Genomic DNA, 16,849 nt, shown 5'->3' on the forward strand with positions numbered 1-16,849 from the left:
CAGTAGGGTGGCCTTTTGCAGTTGGCAGATTGTGATTTTGTCATTGTCTATTGTTTCCAAATGCCGGCTGAGATCTTTTGGCACGGCATCCAATTATTATTATTATTATTATTATTATTATTATTATTATTATTATTATTATTATTATTATTATTCAATGCTAATCAGTCTGGCTAATTGCAACATTCACACTTGCCTCAAACAGGCTCTTTCTCCCACCCTGGACCTTTCACAGATATATAAACCCAAGTGGCCTAGTTTCCAACAGTCCTGACCACCTCTGCCATAGATGAGGGTGAAACGTCAGGAGAGAATGCTTCTGGAACATCGCCATCCAGCCCGGAAAACTCACAGCAACCCAACTTCGATCTGGCATGTAAACTTTTATCAGTCTGGCGAAGGCCCCTTCTGATCACTTCCATACAGCTGTGTGTATAAAATCCCACATTAGTAAGTAAGTAAGTAAGTAAGTAAAAGTTTATTTGTATACCGCCCTCTCTCCCGAAAGGGACTCAGGGCGGTTTCCAATATAAAATCAGCATAAAACATTGTACAATAAAACACTGAAAACACTATAAAACGCTATAAGAATTAAAAACAAAAACAAAACATAACAATTGACTAAAACAATCACATAAGCAAAAGGAATATAATCACTCAAATAACATATGAATCTGCAAAGAAAGCTGCTTTGAACTGGATTATATGGCAGTGTGGACTCAGATAACTCAAAGCAGATATTGAGGATTGTCTGTCTTGATATTCTGGGCTATGTGGCTGTGTGGAAGGGCCCTACGTTCAGTGGTTTCAAATTAAAATTGGCTCAAGTTTCTTTCTTGGGGAAAGCGCATGTCGGTGGCATGAAGTCGGCCAATTGTTCGGCCCTTAAATCCGTAAATATTCCGATTGACCCAGGCAGAGAGACCAGCCCTGTTTTCTCTAAACAACTTCACAAATATTGGTGGCGGACTTTATGAAGTCATGTCTGATAGCGTGGACGAACAATGAAGAAAGGGAGCGTTGTTTCCTATCGGCAATTTCCCAAAAAAAAATTAAACACTCTGAGAGGTTAATGTTACCCCTGTAATTTCCAAGAAGCCCTTTAAACTCTCCAAGGAAGGCCATAAAAGAACTTACGAGAGACTCTGGGGTCTTTATATGCTTTTTTATAAAACGTGAGATGGAATCTGGATATTTTCTTTCAGCCATTTATTGGTATGGGACAAATGCCCCATTGATTAGAATTCCAGCATTCTTTCTTCTAAGCAAAGCAGACCATAATTGCAAGGATATCCTGGACAGAATGGCTGCTGAAATACTCTTTCATCCCTTTTAGGGTGAATCTACACTGCGGAATGTAATGCAGTTTGATACCACTTGAATTGCTGTAGAATCCTAAGAGTTGTCGTTTTACAAGGTCTTTAGCCTTCTCTGCCAAAGAACGTTATTGCCTCCCCCAAACTACAAATCTCACGATATCCTAGCTTTAAAACCATGGCAGTTAGTGGTGTTGAACTGCATTAATTCCAGAGTGCAGACGCACCCAAGAGAGGCGGCAGCAGTTTTGATTTTGCCCGATTCTACTGGGAAGGCATTCTCTGCTAAGTTCACAAAGTGGACACTACTTTTGCATTTTGAACCACATTTGCAGCAATTTGAGCCACTTCTATGGCAACATGATAAAAAAATGATAAAAACATGATTTCATAGCACTGAGTCATGACAGTTAAAGAAATGTCCAAGTGTATTTATTCTACAGTGAAGATGCACCGCAAGATTGAAAACTCAATGGGATGCTGAACTTCACATATAGATAGACAAGCTTTGCCCGGCCACATGTTGCTGTGGCTTATGGGAATCATTTGTTGGCCAGGTGGAATAGCAGTGAATAGCCTTGCAGCCTCAAAGCCTGGCTGTTTTCTGGAGTAACTGGAGTAGCACCCTCAATCAAAAAGCCGCTGTGAAGCCTGGCTACTTCTTTTATAGAGGAATCATGGTTTGGCCAGCTTGAATGGCACTGAATAGTCTTGTAGCTTAAAAGCCTGGCCGCTTTCTACATAGGGCATCCTTGCTAGGCCAGCTTGAATGGTATGGAGTAGTCCTGTGGCTTCAAAGCCTGGGGGTTTTTCACCTAGGGGAAATCTTGGTTGGCCAGGGTGAATAGCACTGAATAGCCTTGCTGCTTGCAAGCCTGGCCGCTTTCTACCTTGTGGAATCCTTGGTTGGCCAGTTTGAATAGCAATTCATAGTCTCAGTGTGGCAGGTATGAATACTGCAATTAGCCACCTTGATTAGCATTTAATGGCCTTGCAGCTTCAAAGCCTGGCTACTTCCTGCCTGGGGGAATCCTTCGTTGGGAAGTGTTAGCTGGCCCTGATTGTTTCCTTTCTGGAATTTCCAATTTCCCTGCTTTCAGAGTGTTGCTCTTTATTTACTGTCCTGGTTTTAGAGATTATATTAGTTTGTATTATTATACCACCGTAATTATTTCATATTACAGTAGAGTCTCACTTATCCAACATTCGCTTAGCCAAAGTTCTGGATTATCCAACGCAGTCTGCCTTTTAGTAGTCAATGTTTTCAATACATTGTGATACTTTGGTGCTAAATTCGTAAATACAGTAATTACTACATAGCATTACTGCACATTGAACTACTTTTTCTGTCAAATTTGTAACATGATGTTTTGGTGCTCAATTTGTAAAATCATAACCTCATTTGATGTTTAATAGGCTTTTCCTTAATCCATCCTTATTATCCAACATATTCGCGTACCCAACCCGTTTATGTTGGATAGATGAGACTCTACTGTACATTTATAATCTTATATTATCTTCTTAGAACTGGATTATATGAGGCTCCTTCTACACAGCTGTATAAAATGCACCCTGACCTGGATTATATGGCAGTGTGGACTCAAGATAATCCAGTTCAAAGCAGATAATATAAGATTATAAATGGGTAATATAGCTGTGTGGAAGGGCCTTGAGTCTACACTGCCATATAATCCAGTTCAAATCAGATAATCTGTATTTTATAGGCAGTATGGATGAGGCTTGGTTGAAGCGGCCCTGGGCGCCATTAAATGGCTGAGTGGGTTGCTAGGAGACAAAGTGGGCGGAGCTTAGCCTTCTAACTGGCAGCAATGGGGGAAAAAACAATTCTTCCTCTTCCTCTAATTAGGACTTTATTTTTCTTGGTTTTTTTTTTAATTGAAAAACACAGTGTTGATTACTATGTCTTTTGTTGCCAAATTTGGTGTGATTTGCTCCAGGAGTTTCGCTGTTTAATTTAAGGGAATTATGACCAGAACATATTACATAGATAGATAGATAGATAGATAGATAGATAGATAGATACCTTAGATCAGGGGTCCCCAAACTAAGGCCCGGGGGCCGGATGCGGCCCTCCAAGGTCATTTACCTGGCCCCCGCCCTCAGTTTTATAATATAATATTTTATATCAGTTTTAATAATATAATATATTGTATATACATATAATATTGATAATAATATTATGTTATACAATATAATACTAATAATAATACCATATAATAATATTAATTATATGTTATATATTACATATTATATAATAGTATAGTGGTATAGTTCAATATATTAATATATAATGCTAATATTGTGCTATGCTAATAATATATTGTATGTACATACAGCTGCTCTGAGTCCCCTTCTGGGTGAGAAGGGTGGGATATGAATGTAGTAAATAAATGCAGTAAATAAATAATTAATTTTAGACTTAGGCTCGGCCAAAGTCTGAAATGACTTGAAGGCACACAACAACAACAATCCTAATTAACTTGACTATCTCATTGGCCAGTAGCAGGCCCACACTTTCCATTGAAATCCTGATAGGTTTATGTTGGTTAAAATTGTTTTCATTTTTAAATATTGTATTGTTCTTTCGTTGTTGTTGTTGTTGCACTACAAATAAGACATGTGCAGTGTGCATAGGAATTTGTTCGTATTTTTTTTTCAAATGACAATTCGGCCCCTCAACAGTCTGAAAGATAGTGGACCGGCCCTCTGCTTCAAAAGTTTGAGGACCCCTGCCTTAGATATAGATAAAGAGAAAGAGACAAAAGAAAAGCACATTCTTCCTAAAGCTAGTCCCAAATAGTCTGCACAGCTATTGAAAACAAAAATGCAACAATGAGCTGTGTTTTGTGGGTTAGTATATATTGATTCAAGGTTAGACAAGTGGCTTTAGTGAAGGAAAGAGACAATACAAAATGTGTTTTGTAAACATATGCACTGCATGGGGTGGAAAGGCATGAATCTCCGGGGATAGCAAAAGAAGGGGGAAACAGGATTGAAACTGATTCCTCATTTTTCAGTGGCTGCTCTAGGAGCCTGCAATGGCGCAGTGGGTTAAACCCTTGTGCTGGCACGGCTGCTGACTGAAAGGTTGGCGGTTCGAATCTGGGGAGCGGGGTGAGCTCCTGCCTGTCAGCTATAGCTTCTCATGCAGGGACATGAGAGAAGCGTCCTACCGGATGGCAAAACAACAAACACCTGGGCGTCCCCTGGGCAACATTCTTGTAGATGGCCAATTCTCTCACACCGGAAACAACTTGCAGTTTCTCAAGTCACTCCTGACATGAAAAAAGCAGCTGCTCTTGTGTTCTTTATGTACTTTCCTGATTTTAGAGGTTTTTTTTAATACTGGTAGACAGATTTTGTTCATTGTCATGGTTTTCTACTTTCTGTTGAAATGGTCCACATGCTTGTGGATTTCAATGGCTTTTCTGTGGAGTCTGACATGGTGGTTGTTATAGTAGTCCAGCATTTCTGTGTTCTCAAATAATATACTGTGTTAGTTTGCATTGCCTTTCATGTTCCTTGATTCGTGTCTGGACAATGCTGCATTTGGTGGTCCCTATGTAGACCTGGTGGTACAGTGTGTTAAAGGGCTGAGCTGCTGAAATTGCAGACCAAAAGGTCCCAGGTTCAAATCCCGGGAGCGGAGTGAGCGCCCGCTGTTAGCCCCAGCTTCTGCCAACCTAGCAGTTCAAAAACATGCCAATGTGAGTAGATCAATAGGTACCACTCCGGCGGGAAGGTAACGGCGCTCCATGCAGTCATGCCAGCCACATGACCTAGGAGGTGTCTATGGACAACACCGGCTCTTCGGCCTAGAAATGGAGATGAGCACCAACCCCCAGAGTTGGTTACGACTGGACTTAACATCAGGGGAAACCTTTACCTTTACATTTTATGTAGACCTATCCACAGCTGCATGGTATACGGTAGACTCCTGCAGAGGTGAGAAGATCCCCCTTCTCCTTTGCTGAATGTAGCATTTGTTAGATTTTCTTAGTGGGTCTATAGATAGTTTGGTAAATTGTGAAATCCACAAACATGTGGACAATTTCAACAGGAAGGAGGAAACCATGAAAGTGAAATGAATCTGGCTACCAATATTAAAAAAACCTCTAAAACCACGATGGCAAATAAAGAGCAACACTCACAAAACAGGGGAAATCCTGACATGAAACAATCAGCTAACACCTCCCAACAAAGGATTCCCCCAGGCAGGAAGCAGCCAGGCTTTGAATCTGCAAGGCCATCAAATGCTAATCAAGCTGGCCAATTGCAACATTCACACTTGCTTCAAGCAGACAAGAGTTCTTTCTCCCACCTTGGACTTTCCACAGATATACAGTAGAGTCTCCCTTATCCAACATAAACGGGCCGGCAGAACGTTGAATAAGCGAATATGTTGGACAATAAGGAGAGATTAAGGAGAAGCCTATTAAACATCAAATTTGGTTATGATTTTACAAATTAAGCACCAAAACATCATGTTACACAACAAATTTGGCAGAAAAAGTAGTTCAATACACAGTAGTGCTACATAGTAATTACTGTATTTACGAATTTATCACAATGTATTGAAAACATTGACTACAAAAATGCGTTGGATAATCCAGAACGTTGGATAAGCGAGTGTTGGATAAGTGAGACTCTACTCTGTGTGTGTGTGTGTGTGTGTGTGTGTGTGTGTATATATATATATATATATATACACACACACACACACATACACACAGTAGAGTCTCACTTATCCAAGCTAAACGGGCCGGCAGAAGCTTGGATAAGCGAATATCTTGGATTATAAGGACTGATCAAGGAAAAGCCTATTAAACATCAAATTAGTTTATGATTTTACAAATTAAGCACCAAAACATCATGTTATACAACAAATTTGACAGAAAAAGTAGTTCAACACACAGTAAAGTTATGTTGTAATTACTGTATTTACGAATTTAGCACCAAAATATCACAATGTATTGAAAACATTGCATTGGATAATCCAGAACGTTGGATAAGCGAGTATTGGATAAGTGAGACTCTACTGTGTGTGTGTGTGTATATATGTATATGTGTGTGTGTGTGTGTATGTATGTGTGTGTGTGTATGTATGTGTATATATATACAGTAGAGTCTCACTAATCCAAGCTAAACGGGCCGACAGAAGCTTGGATAAGCGAATATCTTGGATTATAAGGACTGATCAAGGAAAAGCCTATTAAACATCAAATTAGGTTATGATTTTACAAATTAAGCACCAAAACTTCATGTTATACAACAAATTTGACAGAAAAAGTAGTTCAATACGCAGTAATGTTATGTTGTAATTACTGTATTTACGAATTTAGCACCAAAATATCACGATATATTGGAAACATTGACTACAAAAATGGCTTGGATTATCCAGAGGCTTGGATAAGCGAGGCTTGGATTAGTGAGACTCTACTGTGTATGTATGTGTGTGTGTGTGTGTGTGTGTGTGTGTGTGTGTATATATATATATATATATATATATATATATATATATATATATAGTTTGAAAAATAACTCCCTAGTTTTAATGTATTTATACTTAAAACTAGGGCGTTCTTTTTCAAACACCCTGTACAGTATGAACCCCGTTGGCCTAGTTTCCTACAGACCTCACAACCTTTGAGGATGCTTGCCACAGATATGGGTGAAACGTCAGGAAGGAATGCTTCTGGAACATGGCCATACAGCCCGGAAAACACACAGCAACCTAAATAATGTGGATAATCTACTTTGATAATCTGGATTATATGGCAGTGTAGAAGGATCTGAGGAAAGCTACAAAGGAAGGACAATTGACAAGATCTCCTGGTTTATAATAATGCCAAATCATCCCTTTCTTCCTTATTGCCTTGTAATAAAGTCGAAGACGTAAAGATCATTGGTCATGTTGCAGCTATAAATGTGAAGGCGAATAGACATCGTCTTGTACACTTTTCTTTTCTTTTTTTGTGAAAAGACTGTTCAGCCTCAGTGTCATGATGATCAAACTATTGCTGCTGATTTCGGGTGTCATTCAGCAGCCAAAGCAGCTATATTTTAATTTTAATTAATCCAATACTTTTGTTGTTAAAAGATCTGGCAGCTGCTCTTGCAAGTCGTATCTAAGTTATCACAGTGTCAACAATGGGATATGTACACTTTTATTTTATTTCCAACTGAATAATAGACCCTTTCTTTTCTTTTTAAAAACAACTTCCTACAGGTAAAACTAAAATATAATTTATATATTGTTGACTTCTTTGGGATTTATAAAACAATTGTGAGTTTTGTCTAGTTTTTAAATGTACCGTATATATTCGAGTATAAGCCGACCCGAATATAAGCCGAAGGCACCTAATTTTACCACAAAAAACTGGGAAAACATTGAATCCAGTATAAGCCGAGGGTGGTAAATTTCAGAAATAAAAACAGATTTCCATAAAATTATATTAATTGAGGCATCAGTAGGTTAAATGTTTTTGAATATTTACATAAAGCTCTAATTTAAGATAAGATTGTTCAACTCTGATTAAATCATTATTCTTATCTTCAATGTAAATGTGCTTATGTATCCTTGTAAAATAATACATCTAATAATAATAATGAATAATAATACAAAAATAATACATGTAGTAATAAATAGAGTAAAATAATAAATATAATAATAATAATAAGATCAGAGTGAAATAATAATACAGTAGAGTCTCGCTTATCCAACATAAACTAGCCGGCAGAACGTTGGATAAGCGAATATGTTGGATAATAAGTAGAGATTATGGAAAAGCCTATTAAACATCAAATTAGGTTATGATTTTACAAATTAAGCACCAAAACATCATGTTATACAACAAATTTGACAGAAAAAAGAAGTTCATTACACATTAATGCTATGTAGTAATTACTGTATTTACGAATTTAGCACCAAAATATCACGGTGTTTTGAAAACATTGACTACAAAAATGTGTTGGATAATCCAGAACGTTGGATAAGTGAGACTCTACTGTATAATTTATATATTTTTGACTTCTTTGGGATTTATAAAACAATTGTGAGTTTTGTCTAGTTTTAAAATGTCATTTCAATCGGATTTTAATTTTTATACACCTGACACAAACATTTAATTGCTTTTTAATTTTTATTATTGTTTCCTGGTCATTTGCCAAGGCAGCCAAGGCTTCTGGGAATTGAAGTTCAAAGAATCTGGAAAACTCATTCCATAGGGCTTTGTTGGTTAAAGGAGCACCACGTGATCCAAATCGTCCCGCCTCCTATTCCTTTTTAGTCCTGGATTGACAGTTTCTGCTCTTTGACGTCATTGAGCAAACAAGTTTGTGGGAAAAACGCAGTCCGCGTTGAGAGGGCGTGGTTACGAGAAGTGGGCGTGGTTAGACCGAAGCCAATTGCTGCGACTGATATTTTGACCAACCAGTGACACCAGATGGAGGCGGGATCTTCAAAAGATTGACAGCGAGCGCAGCCAATCCCTGTTTAATACTAAAAAACAGTAATGCTATGTAGAAATTACTGTATTTACGAACTTGGCACCAAAATATCACAATGTATTGAAAACACTGACTACAAAAAAAGCGTTGGATAATCCAGAACGTTGGATAAGCGAGACTCTACTGTATTATTATAACTTTATTATTATTCTTTTATTATCATATCTATTATCTATATTATAACTATAACTTTTATTTATTATTATTACAGTAGGGCCTCGCTTATCCAACGTAAACAGGCCAGCAGAATGTTGGATAAGCGAATATGTTGGATAAAAAGGAGAGATTAAGGAAAAGCCTATTAAACATCAGATTAGGTTATGATTTTACAAATTAAGCACCAAAACATCATGTTATACAACAAATTTGACAGAAAAAGTAGTTCAATATGCAGTAATACTATGTAGTAATTACTGTATTTACGAATTTAGCACCAAAATATCATGATGTATTGAAAACATTGACTACAAAAATGCGTTGGATAATCCAGAACGTTAGATAAGTGAGACTCTGCTGTATTTAAATTTTTTGATATTATGATCAATATTATGATCAATTAGTGTTCATGCTATCATCAATTATCATCAATTAGCCCATGTTATATTGCTTATGTTGTACTGCACATTTTTATTTATTGTATTGTTTAATTGTATTATGATATGATTTTTTTAAATATTTTGTTATATTGTATTGTCCTGGGCATGGCCCCATGTAAGCCGCCCCGAGTCCCCGTAGGGGAGATGGTGGCGGGGTATAAATAAAGTTTTATTATTATTATTACATGTAGACTAGAGAGATGCGTGTCACTAATATAGAGTACGCGCATGCGCTCTGAGAGCGCCCTTACCTCTACCATGAGCGGGAGAAGGCGGATTCTGGGCGGGGCGTAATTTCCAAACGGGGCGGAGCCAGTAAGAGCATGCGCCTTGAGAGCGGGAGAATTCTGGGCGGGGCGTAATTCCCAAAAGGGGGCGGGGCCAGCAGCGACGCCCAGAGAGAGTCCTTACTTCTGGGTTCCTCCCTCCAGTGGGCGGGGCGTAATTCTTAGAACGGGGCGGGGCCGCCAGTGGCAATGGGGGCGTGGCCTCGCCTGTGACTGACAGGCAGTGGCTGAGGCGCTGAGGAGACGGCGACGAGGGCGACGAGGAAGGTTCTCTTTTCCCCTCACGCGCCGTCGACGCCGTTTACGCCTCGCCTTAGGCGGGGTCCCCGGCTTCCCCCACCGATGACGGCGGCAAACTGCGAAAGCGGCGCCAACGACGAGCTCGACTTCAGGCTCATCTTCGGGGAGGAGGACGGCGGGCGGCAGCAACAGCAGCCGGGGCCGCCTCCCACCACCACCACGCCGCTTGGGCCTACCTCAGCAGCAGCAGCAGGTGCGCCTAGAAGGGACTCCAAGCGCTTAGGCACCACTCACACCGCCCTGGGAGTTGTAGTTTCCATAGCCCAGATCCAGGGGAGGGAAAGGGGCATCCAAACATAAAAAATGGGGCCAAACTACAGTGTAAAGCAGGCCTTGGGGAAGCTTGGGCCTTCCAGGTGTTTTGGACTTCAACTCCCACCATTCCTAACAGCCTCAGTCCCCTTCCTTTTCCTCCTCAGCCGCTTAAACGGGCCCAAGCTTGCCCAAGGCCTGCTTTAGTGTTTGTGAGACACTATAAATTCAACCAATGCTTTTGAATCACTATGCTGTGATCTGTAGTATCAAGGTGAACCTCCCACCCAGAAGATGTTAAGAAGAAGTTAAAGATGTGTTGAACTGAATTCATTAATTGCATTCAGTGCATCTTCACTGTAGAATGAATGGAGTTTTGATACCACTTTTATCTGTGGTGACGAAATGCTCTGGAGTCATGGGAGTTGTGGATTTTACAAGATTTTTTTTTTGATCTTCTCTGCCCAAAAGGGCTGGTGCAAGCAGGTCAAGACAGTCTTCTGCTAACAAGTAATTGGGGAAAGATGAAAGGACAGGCTACAGGAGCCTCCGGTGGTCCAGTGTGTTAAAGCGCTGAGCTGTTGAACTTGCAGGCCAAAAGGTCGCAGGTTCAAACCCGGGGAGCGGAGTGAGCGCCCGCTGTTAGCTCCAGCTCCTGCCAACCTAGCAGTTTGAAAACATGCCAATGTGAGTAGATCAATAGGTACCACTCCGGCGGGAAGGTAAGGGCGTTCCATGCAGTCATGCCGGCCACATGACCTTGGAGGTGTCTATGGACAATGCCGGCTCTTCGGCTTAGAAATGGAGATGAGCACCAACCCCCAGAGTTGGACACGACTGGACTTTACCTTTACTAAAGGACAGGCATTGGGGAGATTGGATTGGATTGGGTGGGGAGCTATGAGTTTTAAAGTCCTTTTAAAGTGTGTTTATTGCATTTTAATTCTGTTTTTACCACACTGTTACTATTTTTTAAACTTTTGTATTGCACTTTTAAAACTTGTCTAGTGTGGATTGTTAGCCACCTTGAGTCCCCATAGGGAGAAAGGCGGGCTATAAATAAACTTAATGATAATATTTGGTGTGCTGATTTAGAAAATTGCATTGGATAGACCACATCAGCTCTAGTTTCTGATACAGAAATATGTCATCCAATAGTCGCCATCTGCTCGCCCACAGAAAACCATATTTAATATTCTATAGCTGATGTGGTCTATCCAGTGCAATTTTCTGAATCAGCACCCCAAATAACCCCAGGTACAGGCCTAAAAACGAAGACATCAATGCGCTCCCACTTCCACGTGCCACATAGAACGGGAGGAGGAGGAGAAGCAGCAGTCATGAGGCTTGTTGTTGCGCCTTTCGTGGGTAATCAGCCTCTCCCCTCCTGACATCCCTGTTGCCTCAGTCCTATAATGGGTTTCGTGAGGCCATTTGCTCTCGATACAACAGTGTAATAACATGAAGCTGTGGACCATATTTTAGTCGTTGGGGATTACTCATGGTCCATGGACCACAGGTTGGAAACCACTGAATTAAATAGTATTCATTCTACAGTGTAGATGCACCTTTCATAGCCCAAACTACCTTGCAGGCTTGTTGCAGGGATCATGTTGGCATTTGGAGGGCCATGTTTTTATTGAAGATAAAGCGGGGTTTTGAAAAACATTTATTATTTGTGTTTTATTTGTTGACTTATTTTTATTCTACCTTTTTCCTACTATAGGGAGTCTAGGCAGCTAACAGTAAATGTAAAGCAATGCTAATCAAATCTTTACTATGGTAATAGACCATCATAATTAAACAATGCTAGATTTAGATGTTTAATTGGAAAACAAAAACAGCCTCTAGGAAGAAATGTAACATACGAGATCACAGCAGTTTAATAAGTGATAAGAAAACCAAATACCCATCATATAATAGATTTTAATTATAACACAGTTTGAGCATCTTTTATCAGAAAATCTAGAATAGCCCAGATGGCTGGCTAAGATAGTGCCACCTTTATTTTCGGAGGGTTCCGTGCACCCAATCTTGGTTTTGTGCACAAAATTATTTAAAATAATTGTATAAAAGTACCGTCAATATATATGTGTTAGGTGTATATGGAACGTCAATGAATTTCATCTTTAGACTTGGGTTCAGTCTCCAAGATACTTGTATGTACAAATCCAAGTACAGGCAGTCCCCAGGTTATGAACAAGATCAGTTCTGTAGGTTTGTTCTTAAGTTGAATTTGTTTGTAAGTCAGAATGGGTGCATTTTTAAAGTGTAACTCCATCCAATAATATATCTTTTCTAGCTTTGAATATCATAGGGATGGGTTAACACCTCTATGGTGTTTCATTTGCTGTCTGTGCCCCTCTTCAGGAGATTTTCCCACACTTTCTGTCTCTTTGAGAGTTCGATTTTGAAAAATGTGGCTTAATGTGGAAACAAGGATTGGTGCTAAAGCTTCAATTGAGACCCCTTTTCCTCGTGGTAACAACTCTTTCAGGAGTGAATTTCCCTTCTGAGAGGTAGATTGTAAGTTGGATGTCAGTAACCCGAGTTGGATGTCTGTAATTATTCCATTATTTTGGAATAATGTCTGTATTCCAAAATCTTGAGGGGAGGTAAATGAAATCCAAAGCCCCTTGAATAAGGGATACACAGTTTGTACTTAAATGCAGCCCTTGCTGAACCCAGATTCAAGACAGTATCCACCGGTGTAAATCTCATGCTGCTCTGTTGCAGAGGTGCTGAAAGGTGTTTTGCTGTCCAGTTGAATCCCATTTGTTTCACTGACTTGTTTCTGGTTCAGGTTTGAGAGTGTCAGTTCTTAGTAGATTTTCCTCTAGGATAAATGTAGGTAACTTTGGGCTGTATTGAGTTGTGTCTGCAATACCCAGAGAGGTTTGGTTTGTTGACTTATATGTGGGGAAACATGCTATATGGTTGTGGTAGGTGTTAGCATGTTTGCACAGGAGTAAATACCATTGGACATAGAAGAACCCTGTTTCATAATCTTGCGTGGATTGGGACATATGGCAGCTCAGAACGCTATATATATCCTCCATTGAAAGCACTGTTATGATTAAAATACTCACCATATGTTTTATAGTTCCCCCGAGGCTGGGTTTAGTTAACTTGTTTATGGGCTTAAAAATATTCCTAAGAAAGGCATGCATTTGTGTTGTTGTAGCGACTGCTGTACCAAGTACAATTATTTTTGAATTTCTGAGTGTCCTGCTTCACACTCCTGCTCTCCTTTTCCACAAATGATTTGTGACAGATATGGGGAAATGAACTTGCTCCTAATATGTGTAATGATTGCACAGGTTGAGTTGAGAGTATTCTTGGTTCACACCAAAAAAAGGGGATAAATGGAATTTCTGAAATTTTCATAATTTGGAGAGTGTGGATGTTGTTCAAAAAGTGCTTTGAACTTGTTAGTCAATGTCTTCGTCTTAATATAGAGAGATAACTTTCATATATACTGTGTCAAAGCACTGGTTCAACTTTGACTCTTAATGACTGTCCAAAATCTCAGACCAGGTTTTCTTTTCCAGCCTTGTCATCTGAGATCCTTTTAGCTGAGCAGGATTGAATTTAACACCTTTGTGCATGTAAAACACATTTACTACTACGCTGTATGAGTTCTCGGCATTGAATGGAGGTTCCTAGCTTATTTAATGCAGTCAGGTGGCAGGCCGAGCCCGAGAAAGGTGATAAGAACAGCACTCTGCTTGGGTGCTGCATCTGAACTACCCTGACACAAAGGTGGGGGGGGGGAGATCTTGGAGTGTTGAAATGTAAGTGTCCAGCATAAGGCTTCATTGCTCTAGTAAACTTAGCTGGCTCTCCTTGCCCCACATGCATGTACCGTCTAACTGCATTACGACAGTTAGTACTTCTGTAGACTGATGTTAGGTCATATATAGAAATAGAGTCCTCAAAATTAGGAACTTACTTGCATTCATGCTGTCATTTTCTCATGTGACAGATAAAATATCTGAAGTATTGATCACTTGGTTGTGACTGAAGGCATTCATTTTTCAGGTTTTTTAGGACAGGTAATGGAAGTGGGGTGCTGATACTATTTAGTTACTGTCAGAGGTGGATATAACTAATGAAAAGTATAGGATATGAAGGCTATCTTTTTAAAAGGAATACAGTATTCCCTCACTTATCGCGTGGGTTACGTTCCAGGACCACCCACAATAAGTGAAAATCCGCGAAGTAGGGACACGATATTTATTTTTCTGTTAAAAACTTTGAAGAAATAAATTCTGTTTATCTATTAATATGTAACCTATCTCATTGGAGTTCATGTGTAGAGTAGTTTTAGTGGACATATGAAATATACATGGTGCAAGTATGATGTATTTTTTCCATTTTGCTTTATAATTGATTTCATGTTCTCCACTTGCATATTGATTTCTCATCTAACATGCATGGCTATATTTCTTTAGTCTTTGGCAAGGATCTTACCATTTCTCAATACCTGAATTGGAGAACTGGACCTTCCGTAACCATTGTCTGATACTGATTTGCACCAAGCCACTGTTATCTGTTGCACCAAGCCACTGGTAGTTGTCTGAAATTTAACTAACAGCCAGTTGTGTAATTCACTCACCTTTTCACATTTTCACTACAGAAGGTGCTCTACTTTTGTAGGTCTTAGGGGCACATGATCCTATAAAAGGGGATAATATGAAGAAACAGTCATTGTTAACCTGAGAGAACATGTATGTATGTCCTCCAGTGCAACTCCATGGTCAGTTTTCACTGGAACATAATATTTACTCAAGTCTAATGTGCATCTCAATTTTCAAAACCCTGAAATAAAAACAAAAGTATTTGTTGGTGAATGTAATGCACAGTGGCAAAAAGTGCACTCTTTGTAATTTGGCCAAAAAAGGTGTGCATTACAGTGGCTGTATGCTTATAATTCCTTCTTTAAAAACAAAAGTGTTAGAACATCAAAGCTTTCAGCAATGGAAAAGAAAATCTTGGAGGGAATCTATGCTGTAGAATGAATCCACTTTAACTTCCCCGGCTCAGTGCTGTGGGGTAATGGGGCTGCCAAAAAGGCGGATGCCTCACCAAACTACAATTCCTAGGATGGCACAGCATTGAGCCAAGGAAATTAAATTACAGATGATATTCCACAAAGAGGCAGTTTAGTTGCAGCTCCTGAAGTAGTTTTTCCTTTTGCTTTGGCAGTGATAGGCCATTTTTGGTGTTTAATTTTTCTTTACGAGTCTTAGGCTTCAGATTTTCTCCCGCCAATAGTTGAGTGCCACATGTGTAGATGTGATACTGTGCATTGCAAAAAGCACTTGTGAAAATAGTGGAAATCAGAAAACTATTAAAAGAGTGCAATACCCAAACCACTGGAAATTTTAGAATGCAATCAAATTCATATGGAGATAAAGAGTAATTGGGGACATTGTTTATGTATAGCTTATGTAGAGCATGGAGGTGGCAGAGGGGATGTACATTAATACCATAGTGAATAGGTTTAAGGCTCATCTCTCAAGAGGTTAAGAAAAGTAGTAGTTGTGCATGGCCTCAGCATGAGATTGATAAGTAAATGTATGGAATCAAACTTTGTTGATTTGCAAACTTTTGATCCCTTTAACCATTCCAGTATATCTTTTGAGGGACCATCCATTTTTTGCAGTTATTTTGGTTTTTCAAAATATATTCCTAAAAGCATATGATTGTTGGCAATGTAATATCCATAAACCAAAATGCTTATTGAAAAACAGTGCATCTAAACTGGGAAGAGAATGCATAGGATCACACTTTACTATTTGGTTGCCTGTTTCTATAGATTACAGATAACCTCCTACAGCATTTTGCTGTCCCTGAATATTTTTTTGTCATCTGCAAACTTCACTACTCTGATCAGAGTGAGACTTGCCCAAGATCACCCTGTGATTACAGAACATTACTGAACCTTGGGAAATACATTCCCCTATTCAATAAGCATGTTCATTTTTTCGTAGTCTCTGTTTCTTGTGTTTTTTTTTAAAGTTTCTGATCTTATAAGGGATCCTGTCATAGGGTCTAAATTTGTACAGGTTTTTATAAAAAAAGATTTTCTCAAAAATTTATGGAATTATAACATCGTGCCCACATGGTTGCTGATAATCTCAAAAGAACACTAAAGCATAAATGGGAACTCTCTGGCTTTCCAGATGCTATTGAACTGCAGCTCCCATCTTTCCTAACCAACTTACCGGTAAGTGGTGGTGAGGTATGCTGGGAGCTGTGGTTCAGTTAGTTGGAGGGTTGCACAGTTCCTGCTTCTGCAATGAAAGGTTAATGAAACATAACTTTTGTGGAAACCTTGTTGATACATTTCACTAAGACTGCCTTTGTGCTTGACAATCTTGAAAAAATGCCATTGTGTTGAGGGCAATGTTAGAGTGGTCATATTTGCATTTAGCAACTGATGACTGAATGCTCTCAAAACCTGGTGACAATTCAATCTGTTGTTGAATTTAGTTCTTCAAACCTTTTAGGAAATAAATCTGTTCAGTTATATATATTATCTGTCTTCCACAGTGAAGAAAGA

The 16,849-nt window shown here is 39.3% G+C and overlaps 1 protein-coding gene across 3 annotated transcripts in view; it reads left to right on the top strand.

Annotated features, from left to right (window-relative positions):
• Positions 1-9,933: 9,933 nt before the first annotated feature.
• Positions 9,934-16,849, top strand: part of nfatc3 (nuclear factor of activated T cells 3) — a 52,328-nt gene continuing 45,412 nt past the window's right edge. For all 3 annotated transcript variants that reach the window (XR_010000637.1, XM_008113943.3, XM_062961987.1), the window contains exon 1: positions 9,934-10,222. Coding sequence is in view for 2 of the 3 variants with exons in the window: in XM_008113943.3 (XP_008112150.1) it covers positions 10,072-10,222 (151 nt within the window). In the remaining variant the exon portion in view is untranslated. The remainder of the gene's footprint in view (positions 10,223-16,849) is intronic.

The sequence above is a fragment of the Anolis carolinensis genome, unplaced genomic scaffold (assembly GCF_035594765.1).
Source record: "Anolis carolinensis isolate JA03-04 unplaced genomic scaffold, rAnoCar3.1.pri scaffold_9, whole genome shotgun sequence".
NCBI lineage: Eukaryota > Metazoa > Chordata > Lepidosauria > Squamata > Dactyloidae > Anolis > Anolis carolinensis.